Raw genomic sequence first — 18,006 nt, 5'->3', positions numbered from 1 at the left:
GGACCAGGTACTGGCCGGCACACATATAGCCCAACTGTTCCTCTACAAGTATGCAAAGTTTGTTGTCTGGGGGACCTACAGCTGGGGAGCACCGATTTTTCAAAGCCGGGCACCCCTTCCATAGACTCCCATGTTAAATGTCAGTCTAGTCATGGGCACAGTGAGGCATGGGCATAGTGAGGCATGGGCACAGTGGTGCATGGACACAGTGAGGCATGGGCACAGTGAGGCATGGACACAGTGAGGCATGCACATGGACACAGTAAGGCAAAGTGAGGCACAGTGAGGCATACAGATGGACACCCTAGGCTTATACTCGAGTCAATACGTTTTCCCAGGTTTTTGTGGTAAAATTAGGTGCCTCGGCTTATATTCGGGTCAGCTTATACTCGAGTATATACTGTATATCGCAGTTTTCCTTAACCAAGGTTCCTCCAGACATTGCAATGGTTTCAGGGGATGATAAGCAGGAAGCTGCAGTTGGATGCCCTGCCTGAAAATACCTTTGTAATTTATACACCAACATCATTTGGCAGTGGCTAGTTGGGACTAGCAACCATTAATGTAAGGGGCACCACAAGGCCCTTAATAGAAATGGTACTTTCCCACATGGACTGCCAGTGGAAGGGGTCAATTTTCCATTGACCACCAATGTAATAGAGGCGTGTCGCTACAAGCCACTGATGGAAGGCGCACTTTTCGCTTTTTAGAACTAACCAAGGTATAGTCTTAGGCCTAGTATCATTCATGGGAGTGTACCAATTGTGCCTTTTTTTTTTTTGTTTGTTTTATGTTGTTTTGTATATGCAGTTGCATCTGCATTCTATGATGAGTGATTTTTACTCACTGTATCCTTTTATACCTTTACTAAAACTTTTGAATGATAAAAAAAAAAAAAAAGTGAGAAAAATTAAGATATAAAACAGTTTTGTTTAGATAGGTGTTATTTTGTCTAACTCTTAAATGAAAAATGTAAACTGGCTATGATTGTGCTGGATATTTCTATAGTTAAATTGAAGCCTGTTTTATTACAAAGGGTTATTCCAAGAGAAACCTCGCAGCCTTCAAAACAACATCCGGACCTCATCGGACAAGAAGAAGAGAGGCTCGCTGTCAATGGGGAGCTCACATGGAGTCTTCAGTGACACCGGACATGAAGGTAAGGACTACAAGGGCCCCCTGGTGAGACATGAGACAGCTTAGAACTGCTCTGGAGGTATGAATCAGGAGAAAAACTCTGTGCTGCATTGTGCAATAGTAGCTCCTATCCTGTGCTTTATGTACTGGTCACTATGAGAGAGTGGGCACAGAACACCTCTACAGCTAATTCCCAGTCTAATCATTTGGGGTTCTTGGTTTAGAAAGTCATCTAATTTGCATATTATAATGATATATATCCTCTTGTCAGATCACAGTGATTTCACCATACATGCAGAGGAAAGAAATGTATATTTGTAGCAAGGGCTTCCTGCCACTCAAGAAGGAGGGGGAGAGAAAGGCTTTCTTCAAAGATATAATTGGTAAGTATAAACTTACACAACTCACACTAAGTATAAGGATAGGATGCCTGTCTCCACGAGCGCCGAACTCGTATCCTGATCTTCTCATTTAGCAGCACTCAGCTCCTCGGATGTCAATGTAAGCGGCCGCTCGTATCCAAGTGAGGGAGCAGAGAGGAGAAGGGAGAGAGGGGGGGCGTATCGCGTGGACAGTGCAATAGTAAAAACTTTTAATGAACAAGTAAGGGATAAAATAAGAACTCACATTGAGCGGTATCAAAACAGTCGCATCTCCCACGAGCACCGCGCTCGTATGCCGTCCGTTAGGTGTCGCTCGTAAACAATGTTCTAGTGTCCCGACGCGTGTTCGTCACGTCACGTGACTTCATCAGGGGATCCCCTGATGAAGTCACGTGACGTGACGAACACGCGTCGGGACACTAGAACATTGTTTACGAGCGACACCTAACGGACGGCATACGAGCGCGGTGCTCGTGGGAGATGCGACTGTTTTGATACCGCTCAATGTGAGTTCTTATTTTATCCCTTACTTGTTCATTAAAAGTTTTTACTATTGCACTGTCCACGCGATACGCCCCCCCTCTCTCCCTTCTCCTCTCTGCTCCCTCACTTGGATACGAGCGGCCGCTTACATTGACATCCGAGGAGCTGAGTGCTGCTAAATGAGAAGATCAGGATACGAGTTCGGCGCTCGTGGAGACAGGCATCCTATCCTTATACTTAGTGTGAGTTGTGTAAGTTTATACTTACCAATTATATCTTTGAAGAAAGCCTTTCTCTCCCCCTCCTTCTTGAGTGGCAGGAAGCCCTTGCTACAAATATACATTTCTTTCCTCTGCATGTATGGTGAAATCACTGTGATCTGACAAGAGGATATGTAATTACAAGAGGCTGAACACTAGCAAGCCAGTGTATATGTGAGTGATAACGAGGAGGTAAGCCTTTATTTCACCTAATGGTGTGGGTTGCATGACCTGTGTACTGGGTTGCACTTTTAACCATTTGGACTTTGATCTTTTACCCATCGCTTTTCTTAGTCACTTTTTTCACTTAATTGCGTTTGTACACCTTTTTTTCACTGCATTGAGCTTCCATTTTCCACGATCCATCCCAAGCTGGATGGAGTACATCAGATTTATTGCACAACCTTACACTATCATTTCTAGATTTTGCGTTTTATCACTCAGCGCAGCACGGACCAGAGTGACCGAAATACAATTATCTTAGGCTATTCATTTGTTAAGACATTCTTTGTTGCACTTTACACGTTCTGTTCCCTATTCCAACACCCCCTCCCTTCCCCCCACTTCCTCCATTGTCCGACCATCCCCCGTTAGCTTAACCACAGCGCAGACACTTACCACTTTTAAATAATTGTTTTTTGTGTCCTTCATTGGAAAGGCCCCCTTTTTTGTTTGCTGCAGTGCTCACTTCTAACTTTACACCCCCCTACCTAGCCACTTCACTGTCCCCCCATCCATCCATTACAGCGCAGGAGTACCACCCAGTTTCAATGATATATATATATATATATATATATATATATATATATATATATATATATATACACTTTGGCCCAGATTCACAGAGAGCGGGCACACGTTACGCCGCCGTAGCGCAAATAATATACGCTACGCCGACGCAGCACAGAGAGGTAAGCATGGAATTCACAAAGCCAGTGCTCCCAAAACTGCGTTGGGTTTCTAAGGCGCAAGCCGGCATAGATGGAAGTGGGCGTGACCAATGCAAATGAGGCGTGACCCCATGCAAATGATGGGCCGAGCGCCAGACAGATACGTATAACGAACCGCTCATGCGCCGTGACGTGGACGCTTCCCACACACGTCCAACATAAACAACGTAAAATACGCCGGCTTGAGTTCCCTGGTGCAGACCTTTGCATGTCTGCTGCTGGGTTACACCTCCTTTATGGGGCATAACTTTACTCCGGACGTACAACTTACGCACACATCGCGTAGCCTGCGTCGGGCGCAAGTACGTTCGTGAATCGCCGTATTTCCCTCATTTGCATATTTGAAAGGCAAATCAATGGGAGCGCCACATGCGTCCAGCCTAAATGTACGCCCACGCTACGCCACCGTAGGCAAGTTACGTTGGCGGGATTAAGCCTATTTTTAGGCGCATCTTGGTTTGTGGGTTCGGCGCACAGATACGCCGGCGCATATTTTCACTTACGTGGCGTATCTTGAGATACGTCGGCGCAAGTGCTTTGTGAATCCGGGCCTTATTGTCAGAAGTATTGGGACACCTGCCTTTACATGCACACAATCTTTAATGGCATCCCAGTCTTAGTCCGTAGGGTTTAATATTGAGTTGGCCCACCCTTTGCAGATATATCAGCTTCAACTCTTCTGGGAAGGCCGTCCACAAGGTTTAGGAGTGTCTATGGGAATGTTTGACCATTCTTCCAGGAGCACATTTGTGAGGTCAGGCACGGATGTCAGGCAAGAAGGCCTGAATTACAGTCTTCACTCTAATTCATCCCAAAGGTGTTCTTTCAGGTTGAAGTCAGGAGTCTGTGCAGGCCAGTCAAGTTCCTCCACTCCGTGTCTTTATGGACCTTGCTTTGTGCACTGGTGCGCAGTCATGTTGGAACAGGAAGGGACCGTCCCCAAACTGTTCCCACAAAGTTGAGAGCATGAAATTGTCCAAAATGTCTTGGTATGCTGACACCTTAATGCCGCGTACAGACGATTGGACATTCCGACAGCTAAACCGTGGATTTTTTTTCCGACGGATGTTGGGTCAAACTTGTGCTGCATACACACGGTCAAACAAATGTTGTCGGAAATTGCGAACGTCAAGAACGTGGTGACGTACAACACTACGACGAGCCGAGAAAAATGAAGTTCAATAGCTAGTGTGGCTCTTCTGCTTGATTCCGAGCATGTGTGGAATTTTGTGCATTGGAATTGTGTACACACGCTCGGAATTTCCGACAACAAGTTTTGTTGTCGGAAAATTTGAGAACCAGCTCTCAAACAGAAATTCCGACACCAAATGTCCGATGTAGCATACACACAGTGGGATTTTCCAACAACAAGCTTACATCAAACATTTGTTGTCGGAAATTCAGAATGTGTGTACATGGCATAAGAGTTGTTCCCTTCACTGGAATGGAGGGGCCAAGCCCAACCCCTGAAAAACAACCCCAAACCATAATCCCCCCCTCTACCAAATGATTTGAAGGGAAGGCCCAATACTTTTGGCAATATAGTGTGGATGAGCGAGTTTGGGGTGGAGGAACATGACTGGCCTGCACAGAGTCTTGACCTCAACCCAATAGAACACCTTCGGGATGAATTAGAACTTTTCATCTGCAATCAGTGCTTGACCTCAGAAATGCGCTTCTGGAAGAATGGTCAAACATTCCCATAGATACACTCCTAAACCTTGTGGACGGCCTTCCTAGAAGAGTTGAAGCTGTTATGTTTGCAAAGGGTGGGCCACTCAATATTGAACCCTACGGACTAAGACTGGGAGGCCATTAAAGTTCATGGGCTAGATTCAGAGAGAGTTACGCCGGCGTATCAGTAGATACGCCGTCGTAACTTTGAATCTACGCCGTCGTAAATTTAAGCGTATTCTGGAAACCAGATACGTTTAATTTAGGCTAAGATACGAGCGGCGTAAGTCTCCTACACCGTCGTATCTTAGGGTGCATCGCTGGCCGCTAGGTAGCGCTTCCGTCGATTTCAGCGTAGAATATGCAAATGAGCTGGATACGCCGATTCAGAAACGTACGTGCACCCGGGGGAATTTTTTACGTCGTTTGCGTAAGGCTTTTTCCGGCGTAACGTTACTCCTGCTATAGGAGGCATAGCCAATGTTAAGTATGGACGTCGGGACAGCGTCAAATTTTGCGTCGTTTACGTCGCTTGCGTAAGTCGTTCGCGAATAGGGCTTTGCGTAAATTACGTTCACGTCGAAAGCATTGACTATTTGCGACGTGATTAGGGGCATGCGCACTGGGATACGTTCACGGCCGGCGCATGCGCCGTTTCGTTAGAAACGTCATTTACGTGGGGTCATGTTTTATTTGCATAAAACACTCCCACCTCTTGACAATTTGAATTCGGCGCGCTTACGCCGGCAGATTTACGCTACGCCGCCGCAACTTACGGAGCAAGTGCTTTGTGAATACTGCACTTGCCTCTCTAGCGTAAATAACATGCGCTACGCCCGCACAAAGTTACGTCGCCCTACCTGAATCTAGCCCCATGTGTGTGTAAAGGCAGGTGTCCCAATGCTTTTGGTAACACAGTTAATATATACTGATAGAAACGCTTTTGTTTAGAATTGCGTTCCTAATTGATACAAAGTGGCTTCTTCTGTGTATAGAGTGGCTGCCTGCCATGTTAAAGCTTCGTTCTTCTTCCTTTGATAAACATGGCAGCAGCCAGAAGAAGACCTGTCTTGTTGACTGTAAAAGTTGAATTTTTTTTCTCTTTCTGCTCAGATCTGCAGAGAACAGTGTACATTACAAGGTGTCCATGGGAAGGGCGGACTACAATATATAGACTGTCATTGAACGCTACGGCTCCAGCACCCTGGCTGTCCACCCCGTCCCGTGAAGATGATGTCACCTCTTTCCAGGTATGAGTTATGCACTGACCAACAATATTCCCCAATAACCACAGTGCTCAGGAGTCAGTCCAAGCAAAATCAATATTTTCTTTGGGGTCAAGTCACTCGCTGGTCTCTTATCATTTGGATTCCAGCAGTGAGATTTCTGAAGCTCAATTTCCAGCTCCACCCAAGGCATTACATTAGGCAACCTCACTCTGTTGTCTAGATTTGTCATTTACATTATATTGTGAGGATTGTGGTAGGAAGAATTAGACTCCATGGCAGGCCAAGAGGAGCAGAGCTACACAAAGCTGAACTCGTCCCAAAGGTCAATAGGAAGCCAATGAACCAAAATCAGCTAATAAATGAAATATGTAATACAGTTAATAAAAAAAAAAAATACAGTGGAAGCTCGGATTACAAGCATAATCCGTCCTAGGAGAAGGCTCGTAAATACTAAGTACTTGCATATCAAAGCGAGTTTCCCCATAGAAGTCAATGGAAATGAAAATAATTTGTTCCACATTGACTTAATTGGCATGCAATACCGTATGTGGCCAGAGGTGGGGGGGCGCTGGAGAGCCTTGGGAACATGCGGAAAGGCTTGGGGACAGCTTGGCTGACCTCGGAAAGGCTCAGAAACGCCTGGGAAAGGAGTATTACCAAACTGCTCCGAACGGCTCCGCTCAGCTCTGCTAGGCTCCGGCACCCCCGCACCCCCGCACCTCAGGCCAAATGCAGTACTGCAGGCCCCATTAGCTTGAATTCTGCCTGTTTTGTGAGACAACCAGGGCCGGATCTATGATGGGACCAGGTGGTACCATGGGTACCAGGCAGTACATTTAGGGAGGTGGCATTCTGCCGCCCCTGCCAGCCCGTTCTGCTGCCTGTGAGGAGCACGGCGCCGGGCTGCCTGTAAGGACACTCGCAGCGGAAGCAGTCAGCGAGTGAGAAGGCGCCGCTGCCTCTCAGGAGCCCGGCGCCACTGCTGTAGTGGTGTCAGGACACAGGAGCGGGCTGTAGGGCTTGTCCGGATTTGACACATGTGCGTGACTGTGTGTGATCGCGGCCACCCGGAGTCCCGCCCCCCTGCCTGGCACGCTCTTTCTTCTGACTGCCTGCAGTGCCTGGGATGAGGTCTGTGTCATCCGCTCTTCCACCCGCCTGTCTGTCAGCCTGCCCCTCTCTGTAAGCCTCCCCCCGGCAGCAACACCCCCCTGTCAGCCCCCTCTCTGTAAGAACCCCCCCTATCAGCCCCCTCTAATGTGAAGTAGTGAGTGTACAGCTTGTATAACAGTGTAAATTTGCTGTCTCCTCAAAATAACTCAACACACAGCCATTAATATCTAAACCACAGCAACAAAAGTGAGTACACCCCTAAGTGAAAATGTCCAAAAGTGCCCAAAGTGTCAATATTTTGTGTGGCCACCATTATTTTCCAGCACTGCCTTAACCCTCTTGTCCATGGAGGTCACCAGAGCTTCACAGGTTACCACTGGAGTCCTCTTCCCCTCCTCCATGATGACATCACAGAGCTGGTGGATGTTAGAGACCTTGCGCTCCTCCGCCTTCCATTTGAGGAGCCCCACAGATACTCAATAGGGTTTAGGTCTGGAGACATGCTTGGCCAGTCCATTACCTTTCCCTCAGCTTCTTTAGCAAGGCAGTGGTCATCTTGGAGGTGTGTTTGGGGTCATTTTCATGTTGGAATACTGCCCTGAGGCCCAGTTTCTGAAGGGAGGGGATCATGCTCTGCTTCAGTATGTCACAGTACATGTTGGCATTCATGGTTCCCTCAATGATCTGTAGCTCCCCAGTGCCTGCAGCACTCATCCAGCCTCAGACCATGACACTCCCACCACCATGCTTGACTGTAGGCAAGAAACACTTGTCTTTGTTCTCCTCACCTGGTTGCCGCCACACACGCTTCACACCATCTGACACCAAATACGTTTATCTTGGTCTCATCAGACCACAGGACATGATTCCAGTAATCCATGTCCTTAGTCTGCTTGTCTTCAGCAATCTGTTTGCGGCTCTTTCTTGTGCATCATCTTTAGAAGAGGCTTCCTTCTCAGAGAACAGCCATGCAGACCAATTTGATGCAGTGTGTGGCGTATGGTCTGAGAACTGACAGGCTGACAACCACCCCCCTCAACCTCTACATCAATGCTGGCAGCACTCATAGGTCGATTTCCCAAAGACAACCTCTGGATATGAAGCTGAGCACCTGCACTCAACTTCTTTGGTGGACCATGGCGAGGCCTGTTCTGAGTAGAATCTGTCCTGTTATACCGCTGTATAGTCTTGGCCACCGTGTGGCAGCTCAGTTTTAGGTTCTTGGCAATCTTCTTATAGCCTAGGCCATCTTTATGTAGAGCAACAATTCTTTTGTTCAGATCCTCAGAGAGTTCTTTGCCATGAGGTGCCATGTTGAACTTCCAGTGACCAGTATGAGAGAGTGAGAGCGATAACACCAAATTTAACACACCTGCTCCCTATTCACACCCGAGACCTTGTAACGCTAATGAGTCTCATGAAACCAGGGAGGTAAAATGTCTAATTGAGTCCAATATGGACATTTTCACTTAGGGGTGTACTCACTTTTGTTGCCAGTGATTTAGACATTAATGGCTGTGTGTTGAGCAAATTTACACTGTAAGGCCTCTTTCACTTGGGGCGGACGCGGATCAGTGATGATCCGCCCTGTGAACCTCCACTTGCTCAGCGGGGATCATTTCCGCTGAGCCGGCGGATGACAGGGTGGTCCCTGACGGATGGAAAAATAGGGTTTTCCTCCATCTGCAGAATCGGAGGATTGCAGAACCGGGTGAGATCGGGTGTCAGTGGATGTTCATCCGCTGACACCCGCGATCTCATAGGGACCAATGTATGTCCCTTTTTCATCCGTACACGGATGGATGAAAAAGCGGACATACGGTCCGCCCGTGTGAAAGGGGCCTTAAACAAGCTGAACACTCAGGGCCAGATTCTCAGTCAGCGGCGTAATTTTGTGCGGGCGTAACGTATCCGCTTTACGTTACGCCTCCGCAACTTAGACTGGCAAGTGCTGTATTCTCAAAGCACTTGCTCCGTAAGTTGCGGCGGAGTAGCGTAAATCGGCCGGCGTAAGCCCGCCTAATTCAAATTTGGATCAGGGGGGCGTGTTTTATGTAAATCTACTGTGACCCGACGTGATTGAAGTTTTTGCGGATGCGCCGTCCGTGGAATTTCCCAGTGTGCATTGCTCCAAAGTACGCCGCAAGGACGTCATTGGTTTTCGACGTGAACGTAAATGACGTCCAGTCCCGTTCACGGACGACTTTTGCAAACAACGTAACTTTTTCAAATTTTGACGCGGGAATGACGGCCATACTTAACATTGGTACGCCGCACTTATGCCTCATATAGCCGCGCGTACGTTCGGGAATTTGCGTATCTAGCTAATTTGCATACTCGACGCGTAATTCGACGGAAGCGCCACCTAGCGGTCAGCAAAAATATGCTGTTAAGATCCGACGGCATAAGAGACTTACGATTAGGATTAGGACTTACGACGGCGTACATGGCGCTGCGCCGTCATAAGTCCTTTCTGAATCTGGGCCTCACTACTTTACATTGTAGCAAAGTGTCAATTCTTCAGTGTTGTCACATGAAATGATAGAAGAAAATATTTACTACGGTGAGGGGTGTACTTACTTTTGTACTTACTTTTGTGAGATACTGAATATTCTTTTTCTGAGACATCGTCTCTCAAGGACCAAAACCAGACACAGCCAGGCGCCCGATATTTTCATAGGGAGCTTAGCAACAGCAGTCTTCACGTTTCTTTTAGAACTGCTAAAAGATTCATGTAGAAACAATTTTCAGTTGGGTTCCCGGGTTTGTTTGGTTTGTTTTTAGTGTTTTTGACAGATGTCATCATTTCCTGCATAATTTAGTAGTCTTTAAATGAAATCTAATCTTCCTAAACTTCTGTTGTTGAATGCTGCATACTTTTATCTTTCTCGTCAAACTGATTCCATTGTCACCGACAAAGCAAACAGTTGAACAAACAGAGCGATAAAAATAAAAAATAAACAAAAATGGAAAAATAAGTGGTTGGGGAGTTTTGATTATTATTTTCCTGGATAATAAATACGAGAGGAGAGATTTCGGTGAAATTTGGCAAATCATAATCTCCCAGAGTTGTTTGATGAGCTACTTAGATAAAATGAATTTAAAGAGAACTCTTTTTTTTTTTGTTTGTCTTTTTTTTTTTTTTATGTATTATTATAGTTTAATTTATTTGATTTACTATTCATTGTGGTATGGCTTTCTTTTATTTGTTTTGTATTTGATCAATATTTGTGTACTATCGCTTTACTGTTTTCGACAAAAGCACCTCTCCAGCTTCTGCAACCCTCAGGAGCATTTAAAGCTCGCCCTAAAAAACACCCCAAAACAACTTAACCACTTAATCACCGCTTCCTAGTCGAATTACTGCTACAAGGCGGTTACTTAAAGCGGAGGTTCACCGCTAAAATGCTGTTTTTACCCTTAGGCCTAGTACACACGAGAGGATCGATCCGCGGAAACGGTCCGGAGGTCCGTTTCCGCGGATAAATCCTCTGGCGGATTTTGATCTCCTGGTTGTACTAACCATGAGATCAAAATCCTCGCGGAATTCCCTCCGCGGTGACGTGTCGCGCCGTCGCCGCGATGATGACGCGGCGACGTGCGCGACGCTGTGATATAAGGACTTCCACGCATGCGTCGAATCATTACGACGCATGCGAGGGATGGATTCGGACGGATTGATCCGGTGAGTCTGTACAGACCAGCGGATCAATCCGTTGGACTGGATTCCAGCGGATCGATTTCTTAGCATGTTAAGAAATTTTGATCCGCTGGAAATCCATCGCAGGAAAAAATATCCGCTGGATCGTACACACCAGGGGATCTATCCGCTGAAACCGGTCCGCGGATCAATTCCAGCGGATAGATCCTCTCGTGTGTACGGGGCCTTAGGCCTAGTACACACGAGAGGATTTATCCGCGGATACGGTCCACCGGACCATATCCGCGGATAAATCCTCGAGAGGATTTCCACGGATTTGGATCCGATGGAGTGTACTCACCATCGGATCGAAATCCGCGCCGAAATCCCCTCGCGATGACGTGTCACGCTGTCGCCGCGATGATGACGCGGCGACGTGCGCGACGCTGTCATAAAAGGAATTCCGCGCATGCGTCGAATCATTACGACGCATGCGGGGGATCCCTTCGGACGGATCGATCCGGTGAGTCTGTACAGACCAGCGGATCGATCCGTGGGATCCGATTCCAGCGGATAGATTTGTTGGCATGTCAACAAATTTTTATGTGCTGGAATTCGGAAATATCCGCAGATAAAGATCCGCTGGAGCATACACACCAGGGGATCCATCCGCTGAAAACGATCCGCTGAGATTTTTCAGCGGATGGATCCCCTCGTGTGTATGGGGCCTCAGAGTGATGCTCGTTGTGTCTAGGGGAATCGGCTAGTTGTTTTAAAATCGAACCTGTACTTACCTTTTTAGAGGGCGATCTTCTCCGCCACTTCCGGTATGGGCTGCGGGAATGGGCGTTCCTTCTTGATTGACAGTCTTCCGAGAGGCTTCCGACGGTCGCATCCATCGCGTCACGATTTTCCGAAAGTAGCCGAACGTCGGTGCGCAGGCACAATATAGAGCCGCACCAACGTTCGGCTTCTTTCGGCTACTCGTGACGCGATGGATGCGACCGTCGGAAGCCTGTCAATCAAGAAGGAATGCCCGCTCCCGAAGACCATACCCGGAAGCGGCGGAGAAGATCGCTCTCTACAACGGTAAGTACTGCTCGGGTTTTAAAACAACTAGCCGATTCCCCTAGACACAACGAGCCTCAATCTGAGGGAATCGAAGTTAAAAAAAAACATTTATGGGAGAACTCCTGCTTTAACTCTGGGAGGACGTCCATGGATGTCCGCCCCGAGAATCGTTCCCGCGCGCCCCAAGCAGGCGCGCACACGCGATCATCAGTGCTCGCCAGGTCCACGGGACCCGCAGCAACAAGGATCGCGGTAAAGGGCCAATGAAAGCGGCTCTTTACCAAGTATTTTATTGGAGGATCAAAGAGTATAAAAGAGTGTGTTTGGAGGATTCACACACGTCTCCATCATGAAGGAATAGTGCAAATAAAAATAAATCTATATAATAATATTCATAAGTTCATAAAAGAGATAACATTCTATGTTATAAAAAAAATGAGAAAAAATGACTTTCAAAGATGAATTCCAAGTTCTTGTGATATTATGCAGAATGGTGTTTACATTCCCAACAATTTTAAACAGAGGTTCTGAATCTTGATGTAAATATTTTTCAGTAACACGCTTGTTGGATATCAGCATTCCTTTCCTCACACTCTCACAATGTGAGGAGAGGAGAGAGCCGCTAACTGGCAAGTGTAATAGGGGACATCCACATTGATAATCAGGGCACTGATCATCAGTGTCTTAATTATCAGTGCAGCCCCAACAGTGCCCATTAGTGCTGTCTATCAGTGCCAATCGGTGCCAATCAGGGCTGCCAATCAGTGCCCATCAGTGCTGCCTATCAGTGCCCATCAGTGATGCCAATCAGTGCTGTATATCAGTGCCAATCATTACCCATCAGTGCTGTCTATCAGTGCTTACCAGTGCTGCATATCAGTGCCAATCAGTGCTGCCTATCAGTGTCAATCAGGGCTGCCTATCAGTGCCCATCAGTGCTGCATATCAGTGCCAATCATTACCCATCAGTGTTGTCTATCAGTGCCTACCAGTGCTGCCTATCAGTGCCCATTAGTGCTGCCTATCAGTGCCAATCAGTGCTGCCTATCGGTGCCAATCAGGGCTGCCTATCAGTGCCCATCAGTGCTGCAAATCAGTGCTGCATATCAGTGGCAATCATTACCCATCAGTGTTGTCTATCAGTGCCTATCAGTGTCAACCAGGGCTGCCTATCAGTGCCTACCAGTGCTCCCTATCAGTGCCAATCAGTGCCCATTAGTGCTGCCTATCAGTGTCAATCAGGGCTGCCAATCAGTGCCCATTAGTGCTGCCTATCAGTGCCAATCAGGGCTGCCTATCAGTGCCGCCAATCAGTACTGCATATCAGTGCCAATCATTACCCATCAGTGTTGTCTATCAGTGCCAATCAGTGCTGCATATCAGTGCCAATCAGTGCTGCCTATATCTGCCCAGCAGTGCTGCCTATCCGTGGCAATCAATGCTGCCTATCAGTGCCCACCAGTGCTGCTAATTAGTGCCCATCAGTTCTGCTTATCAGTGCCAATTGGTGCTGCCAATCAGTGCCCATCAATGCCGCCTATCAGTGCTGTATATCAGTGCAGCTTTATCAGTGCCCCCTCATCTGTGCCCACCAGTGCCACCTCATCCTATGTCCCACTGACCCCATCCTCTGCTCCATTGATCACATATGTGGCACTTGAATGAATGATGAGGAAGCCGCAGCTGTTCACGGTGAATGGCTACATCTTCCTCATCAGACCCTGAGACAAGAACGGCATACCGCGGCTGGGATGAGACAAATTTAGATGGGGGGGGATACCCGATTTTTGTCTTGCCCAGGGCAGCACAGAACCAAAGTACACCCCCGGGCTCACCATAACTGATTTGTCTTTCTTGTCCCTGGAGATCAGCATACAGTATTTTTAGGGCTGATGAATAAAGAAAATAACGAGGGCCTCGCAGTGCTTTCCTTCCAGCCGGCTCCTCCTCTCTCTGCCGGTGACTTGTCCTTAATGTTCCCCTAACGGGGAAGTTCCTTCACTGACTGCGCAGGCGCAAACTTCCCGACGGAAATCTCCGAACCTCGCCCGGCATCCAGGCTCATTCTTTAACATCCCAGTGGATTGGAGGATGTTAAAAAAAGAGCCAGGAGGCCGAGCGAGCGGAGCGAGGACGTGAGGCCGACTGGCCACTTACCTCGGAATCCACGTTGCCCTGGATGCCGGCCGCGGTTCGGAGATTTCCGTCATCAAGTTTGCGCCTGCGCAGTCCTTGAAGGAACTTTCCCGATAGCTGGAACCATCTCAGCACATCATCTTGCGCATGCGCTGGAACTTCCACGATAGCTGGAACCAGCACGGCAGATCACCGGCACTGAAGCTTTATATTACAGCATCGCCTGTCGCACTTGTTTAGAGTCGCTCTTTCATTTTTGTACCCTAAAGACTTTCAGGCAACGCTTGAGAGAAGCCCGTCCACCGCTGCGTACCTCAGGATCAGCCAGAATGCTTTTAGGACAGGCAGATGTGACGTTGTTGGGAAAATAAAGGTTTTCCTGGCAGAACGCTCCCATTTCAGAGCTCTTTAAGCACCTCACATCTGCGTAATTCTGTCTCGCCGCAGATTTGCATCAGTGCAGATAACACAGATGGAGAGATGGCGCTATGAGGCTGCCGTCTCTGCTTTGTTGTGCTGGAAGAGAGATTACATCTTGGTGATCCTTGGAACAAGTCAGCCGAACTGGGAATGCAGTAAGGCAGCAGAGGCAGCTGTCTAGGGCACACAAGTGGCCGGGGACTGCAGAGACAACTCAGGTTCTGTTTTTATGAAAAGTAAAAGCACATGCAGAACTTCCAGAGCAACTGGTCAGGTTTTATTGTAATAAAGCACAGGGCGGCTTTATGAAAACTGGAGTTAAAAAATTAAGAATACATGAATTGTTAAACAGGTTTTACAGTTCCCCTGTGGATTTATTTAACCACTTAAGGACCCCTTCACGCCGATATACGTTGGCAAAATGGCATGGCTGGGCACATCTACGTACCTGTACGTGGCCCTTTAAGCCCAGCCGTGGGGTTGCACTCGCGTGCACGCGACCCGGTCCGAAGCTCCGTGACCACGGGACTCGCGGACCCGATCGCCGCTGAAGAACGGGGAGAGCCGTGTGTAAACACAGCTTCCCCGTTCTTCACTGTGGCGCCGTCATCGATCGTGTGTTCCCTGATATAGGGAAACACAATCAATGATGTCACACCTACAGCCACACCCCCCTACATTTAGAAACACAGATGAGGTCACACTTAACCCCTACAGTGCCCCCTTGTGGTTAACTCCCAAACTGCAATTGGCATTTTCACAGTAAACAATGCATTTTTATAGCATTTTTTGCTGTGAAAATGACAATGGTCCCAAAAATGTGTCAAAATTGTCCGACGTGTCCGCCATAATGTCGCAGTCACAAAAAAAATCGCTGATTGCCGCCATTACTAGTAAAAAAAAAAATATTAATAAAAATGCCATAAAACTATCCGCTATTTTGTAAACGCTATAAAGTTTTGCGCAAACCAATCAATAAACGCTTATTGCAATTTTTTTACCAAAAAATATGTAGAAGAATACGTGTCGGCCAGAACTTTTTTTATATCTTTTTTGGGAGATATTTATTATGGCAAAAAGTAAAACATATTAATTTTTTTCAAAATTGTCGCTCTATTTTTGTTTATAGCGCAAAAAATATAAACCGCAGAGGTGATCAAATACCATCAAAAGAAAGCTCTACTTGTGGGGAAAAAAGGACGCCAATTTTGTTTGGGAGCCACGTCGCACGACCGCGCAATTGTCAGTTAAAGTGACGCAGTGCCGAATCGCAAAAAGGGACCAGGTCCTTAACCTGCATATTGGTCCGGGTCATAACTGGTTAAATGAAAGCCTAGGTCCCAGAGGGTCCTCCAAAACCTCCAAGAGGGTCCTCAAACTTCATACCAACCTCAACAGTTAAAAACATGGAAAGGCTCATTAGCATACCTCCTAATATTTGGAGATGGGAATGAGGGACACCTACCAGCAAATGTATGTAGGCATAGGACACACCCCCTGCCACACCCCCTTAAAGGAGAATTAACCAAAAAACAGGTTCATTGAATCCACAAGGGCATTTTTTTACCACTACTATTCCTTTATATTAGCTTTTAAAATTTACAAATGCAGCAATTTAGACATTGGGTGAAAGGTTTAGCAGTGGGAGACACTTTTTGAAAGATAAAATGTGAATTTTATATACAACTATATAGATCCGAGCAAAATTAGGGACAAATGAGGAGTAATGAGGGACAGTGGGACATTTCTCCTAATCAGGGACAGTCCCTCAAAATCAGGGACGGTTGGGAGCCGTGGTCATTACTGAATTCAGAAGTACTGTATTTTTTTTTTTTTTTTTTACTATAATTAGGTAATATTGAACAAAAATACTTGGGGCAAACTTACTGATGTATTTAAGAAAGGCGCACAAATCTGCCATAGCTCATAGCAACCCATTATTAAAGGGTACAATTTTTTTCCCCCTAAATATCTTCCTTTACCTTAGTGCAGTCCTCCTTCACTTACCTCATCCTTCCATTTTTCTTTTTAATGTCCTTATTTCTTCTGAGAAATCCTCACTTCCTGTTCTTCTGTCTGTAACTACACACAGTAATGCAAGGCTTTCTCCCTGGTGTGGAGTGTCGTGCTCGCCCCTCCCTCGGACTACAGGAGAGTCAGGACGATCTCTACGTTGCAGATAGAGAAAGAAGCTGTGTGTTAGTGAGCGTCCTGACTCTCCTGTAGTCCAAGGGAGGGGACGAGCACGACACTCCACACCAGGGAGAAAGCCTCGCATTACTGTGTGGAGTTACAGACAGAAGAACAGGAAGTGAGGATTTCTCAGAAGAAATAAGGATATTTAAAAGCAAAATGGAAGGATGAGGTAAGTGAAGGAGGACTGCACTAAGGTAAAGGAAGCTATTTAGGAAAAAAAAAAAACTAATTGTACCTTTACAACCCCTTTAAATTATCTGTTCTCATTGCCATGGGTGAGAGCACATACCGTATTTATGGACCTGCATTCCTGTAAAAAAAAGATTTTAGTACTTACAGTTTTGGTGTCTTGCGCGGCGTCCATCGGCGGACTCGTCGGGTCCGGCGTCCGTCTGCGGCTTCGGTGGTGTCCTCCTCGTCGGGTCCGGCGTCGTTCTGCGGTGTCCTCCATGCTCGATCCCCGCTTCCCGCGCTGAGTTTGAACTACTGCGCCGGCATATACCGAGCGCAGTACACTCGTGTATAGTCGGGCAGGCTCGGCTCCTATCACGGTCACGTCCTGTGCGTCCTGTGCGTCCTGGACATGACTGCGAGAGGAGCCGAGCCTGCCCGACTATACACGAGTGTACTGCGCTCGGTATATGCCAGCGCAGAAGTTCAAACTCGGCGCGGGAAGCGGGTATCGGCGTATATCGCGCACCCATGATTTTGCCCTGAATTTCAGGGCAAAAAAGTGCACGGTATACGCCGATAAATATGGTAATTACTACTTGCATTTTATTTTAACAGAATCCAATGTATTTTTAGGTTCAGTCTGTTTTTAATAAAAATAAAAAGCATAATAAACAATAACTATGAACTTGATATATAACATAATATAATTTTTTTTAACAAGCTTTACTACACATTCATAGCGGCTTATTAAAAGCCTAATGTATTTTTTAAGAGGAAATAAATATTACAATTTAACATATTGTGAACAGGCGCTAAAACTGACCATGCTTATCTTGAGCGTTGCTTCTAATGGGACCCTCGGGATACCATTTACTTCCTTAGCAGGGCTGCACAACTACTGTTCTTCAGGGCCCCTGACATGTCGGGATTTGGGGGTCCACAGAATCATTTTTCTTAGGAAGAGAAATCCATGCTGTATTTTTATCATATTTTCTATAATGTTTAAATTAAAGCGTATTTATAGCCAAAACTTTTTGTGTTCTGGATAGAGAGAGGAAAGGTAATAACTTTTTTTTTTTTTTTTTATTGTTGGTAGTGAAAAGTCTAATGAGAGCCAAGGGACTATGAGTCCAAAAATCT

The 18,006-nt window shown here is 46.7% G+C and overlaps 1 protein-coding gene across 1 annotated transcript in view; it reads left to right on the top strand.

Moving 5' to 3' along the window:
- DISP3 (dispatched RND transporter family member 3) overlaps positions 1–18,006 on the top strand; it is a 171,924-nt gene that overhangs the window by 103,183 nt on the left and 50,735 nt on the right. Inside the window, exons 11-12 of the mRNA XM_040326322.1 lie at positions 1,037–1,159; positions 6,001–6,137. Coding sequence (XP_040182256.1) covers positions 1,037–1,159; positions 6,001–6,137 — 260 coding nt within the window. The remainder of the gene's footprint in view (positions 1–1,036; positions 1,160–6,000; positions 6,138–18,006) is intronic.

The sequence above is a fragment of the Rana temporaria genome, chromosome 10 (assembly GCF_905171775.1).
Source record: "Rana temporaria chromosome 10, aRanTem1.1, whole genome shotgun sequence".
Classification (NCBI taxonomy): Eukaryota; Metazoa; Chordata; class Amphibia; order Anura; family Ranidae; genus Rana; species Rana temporaria.
This window is presented reverse-complemented; position numbering and strand designations above follow the sequence as displayed.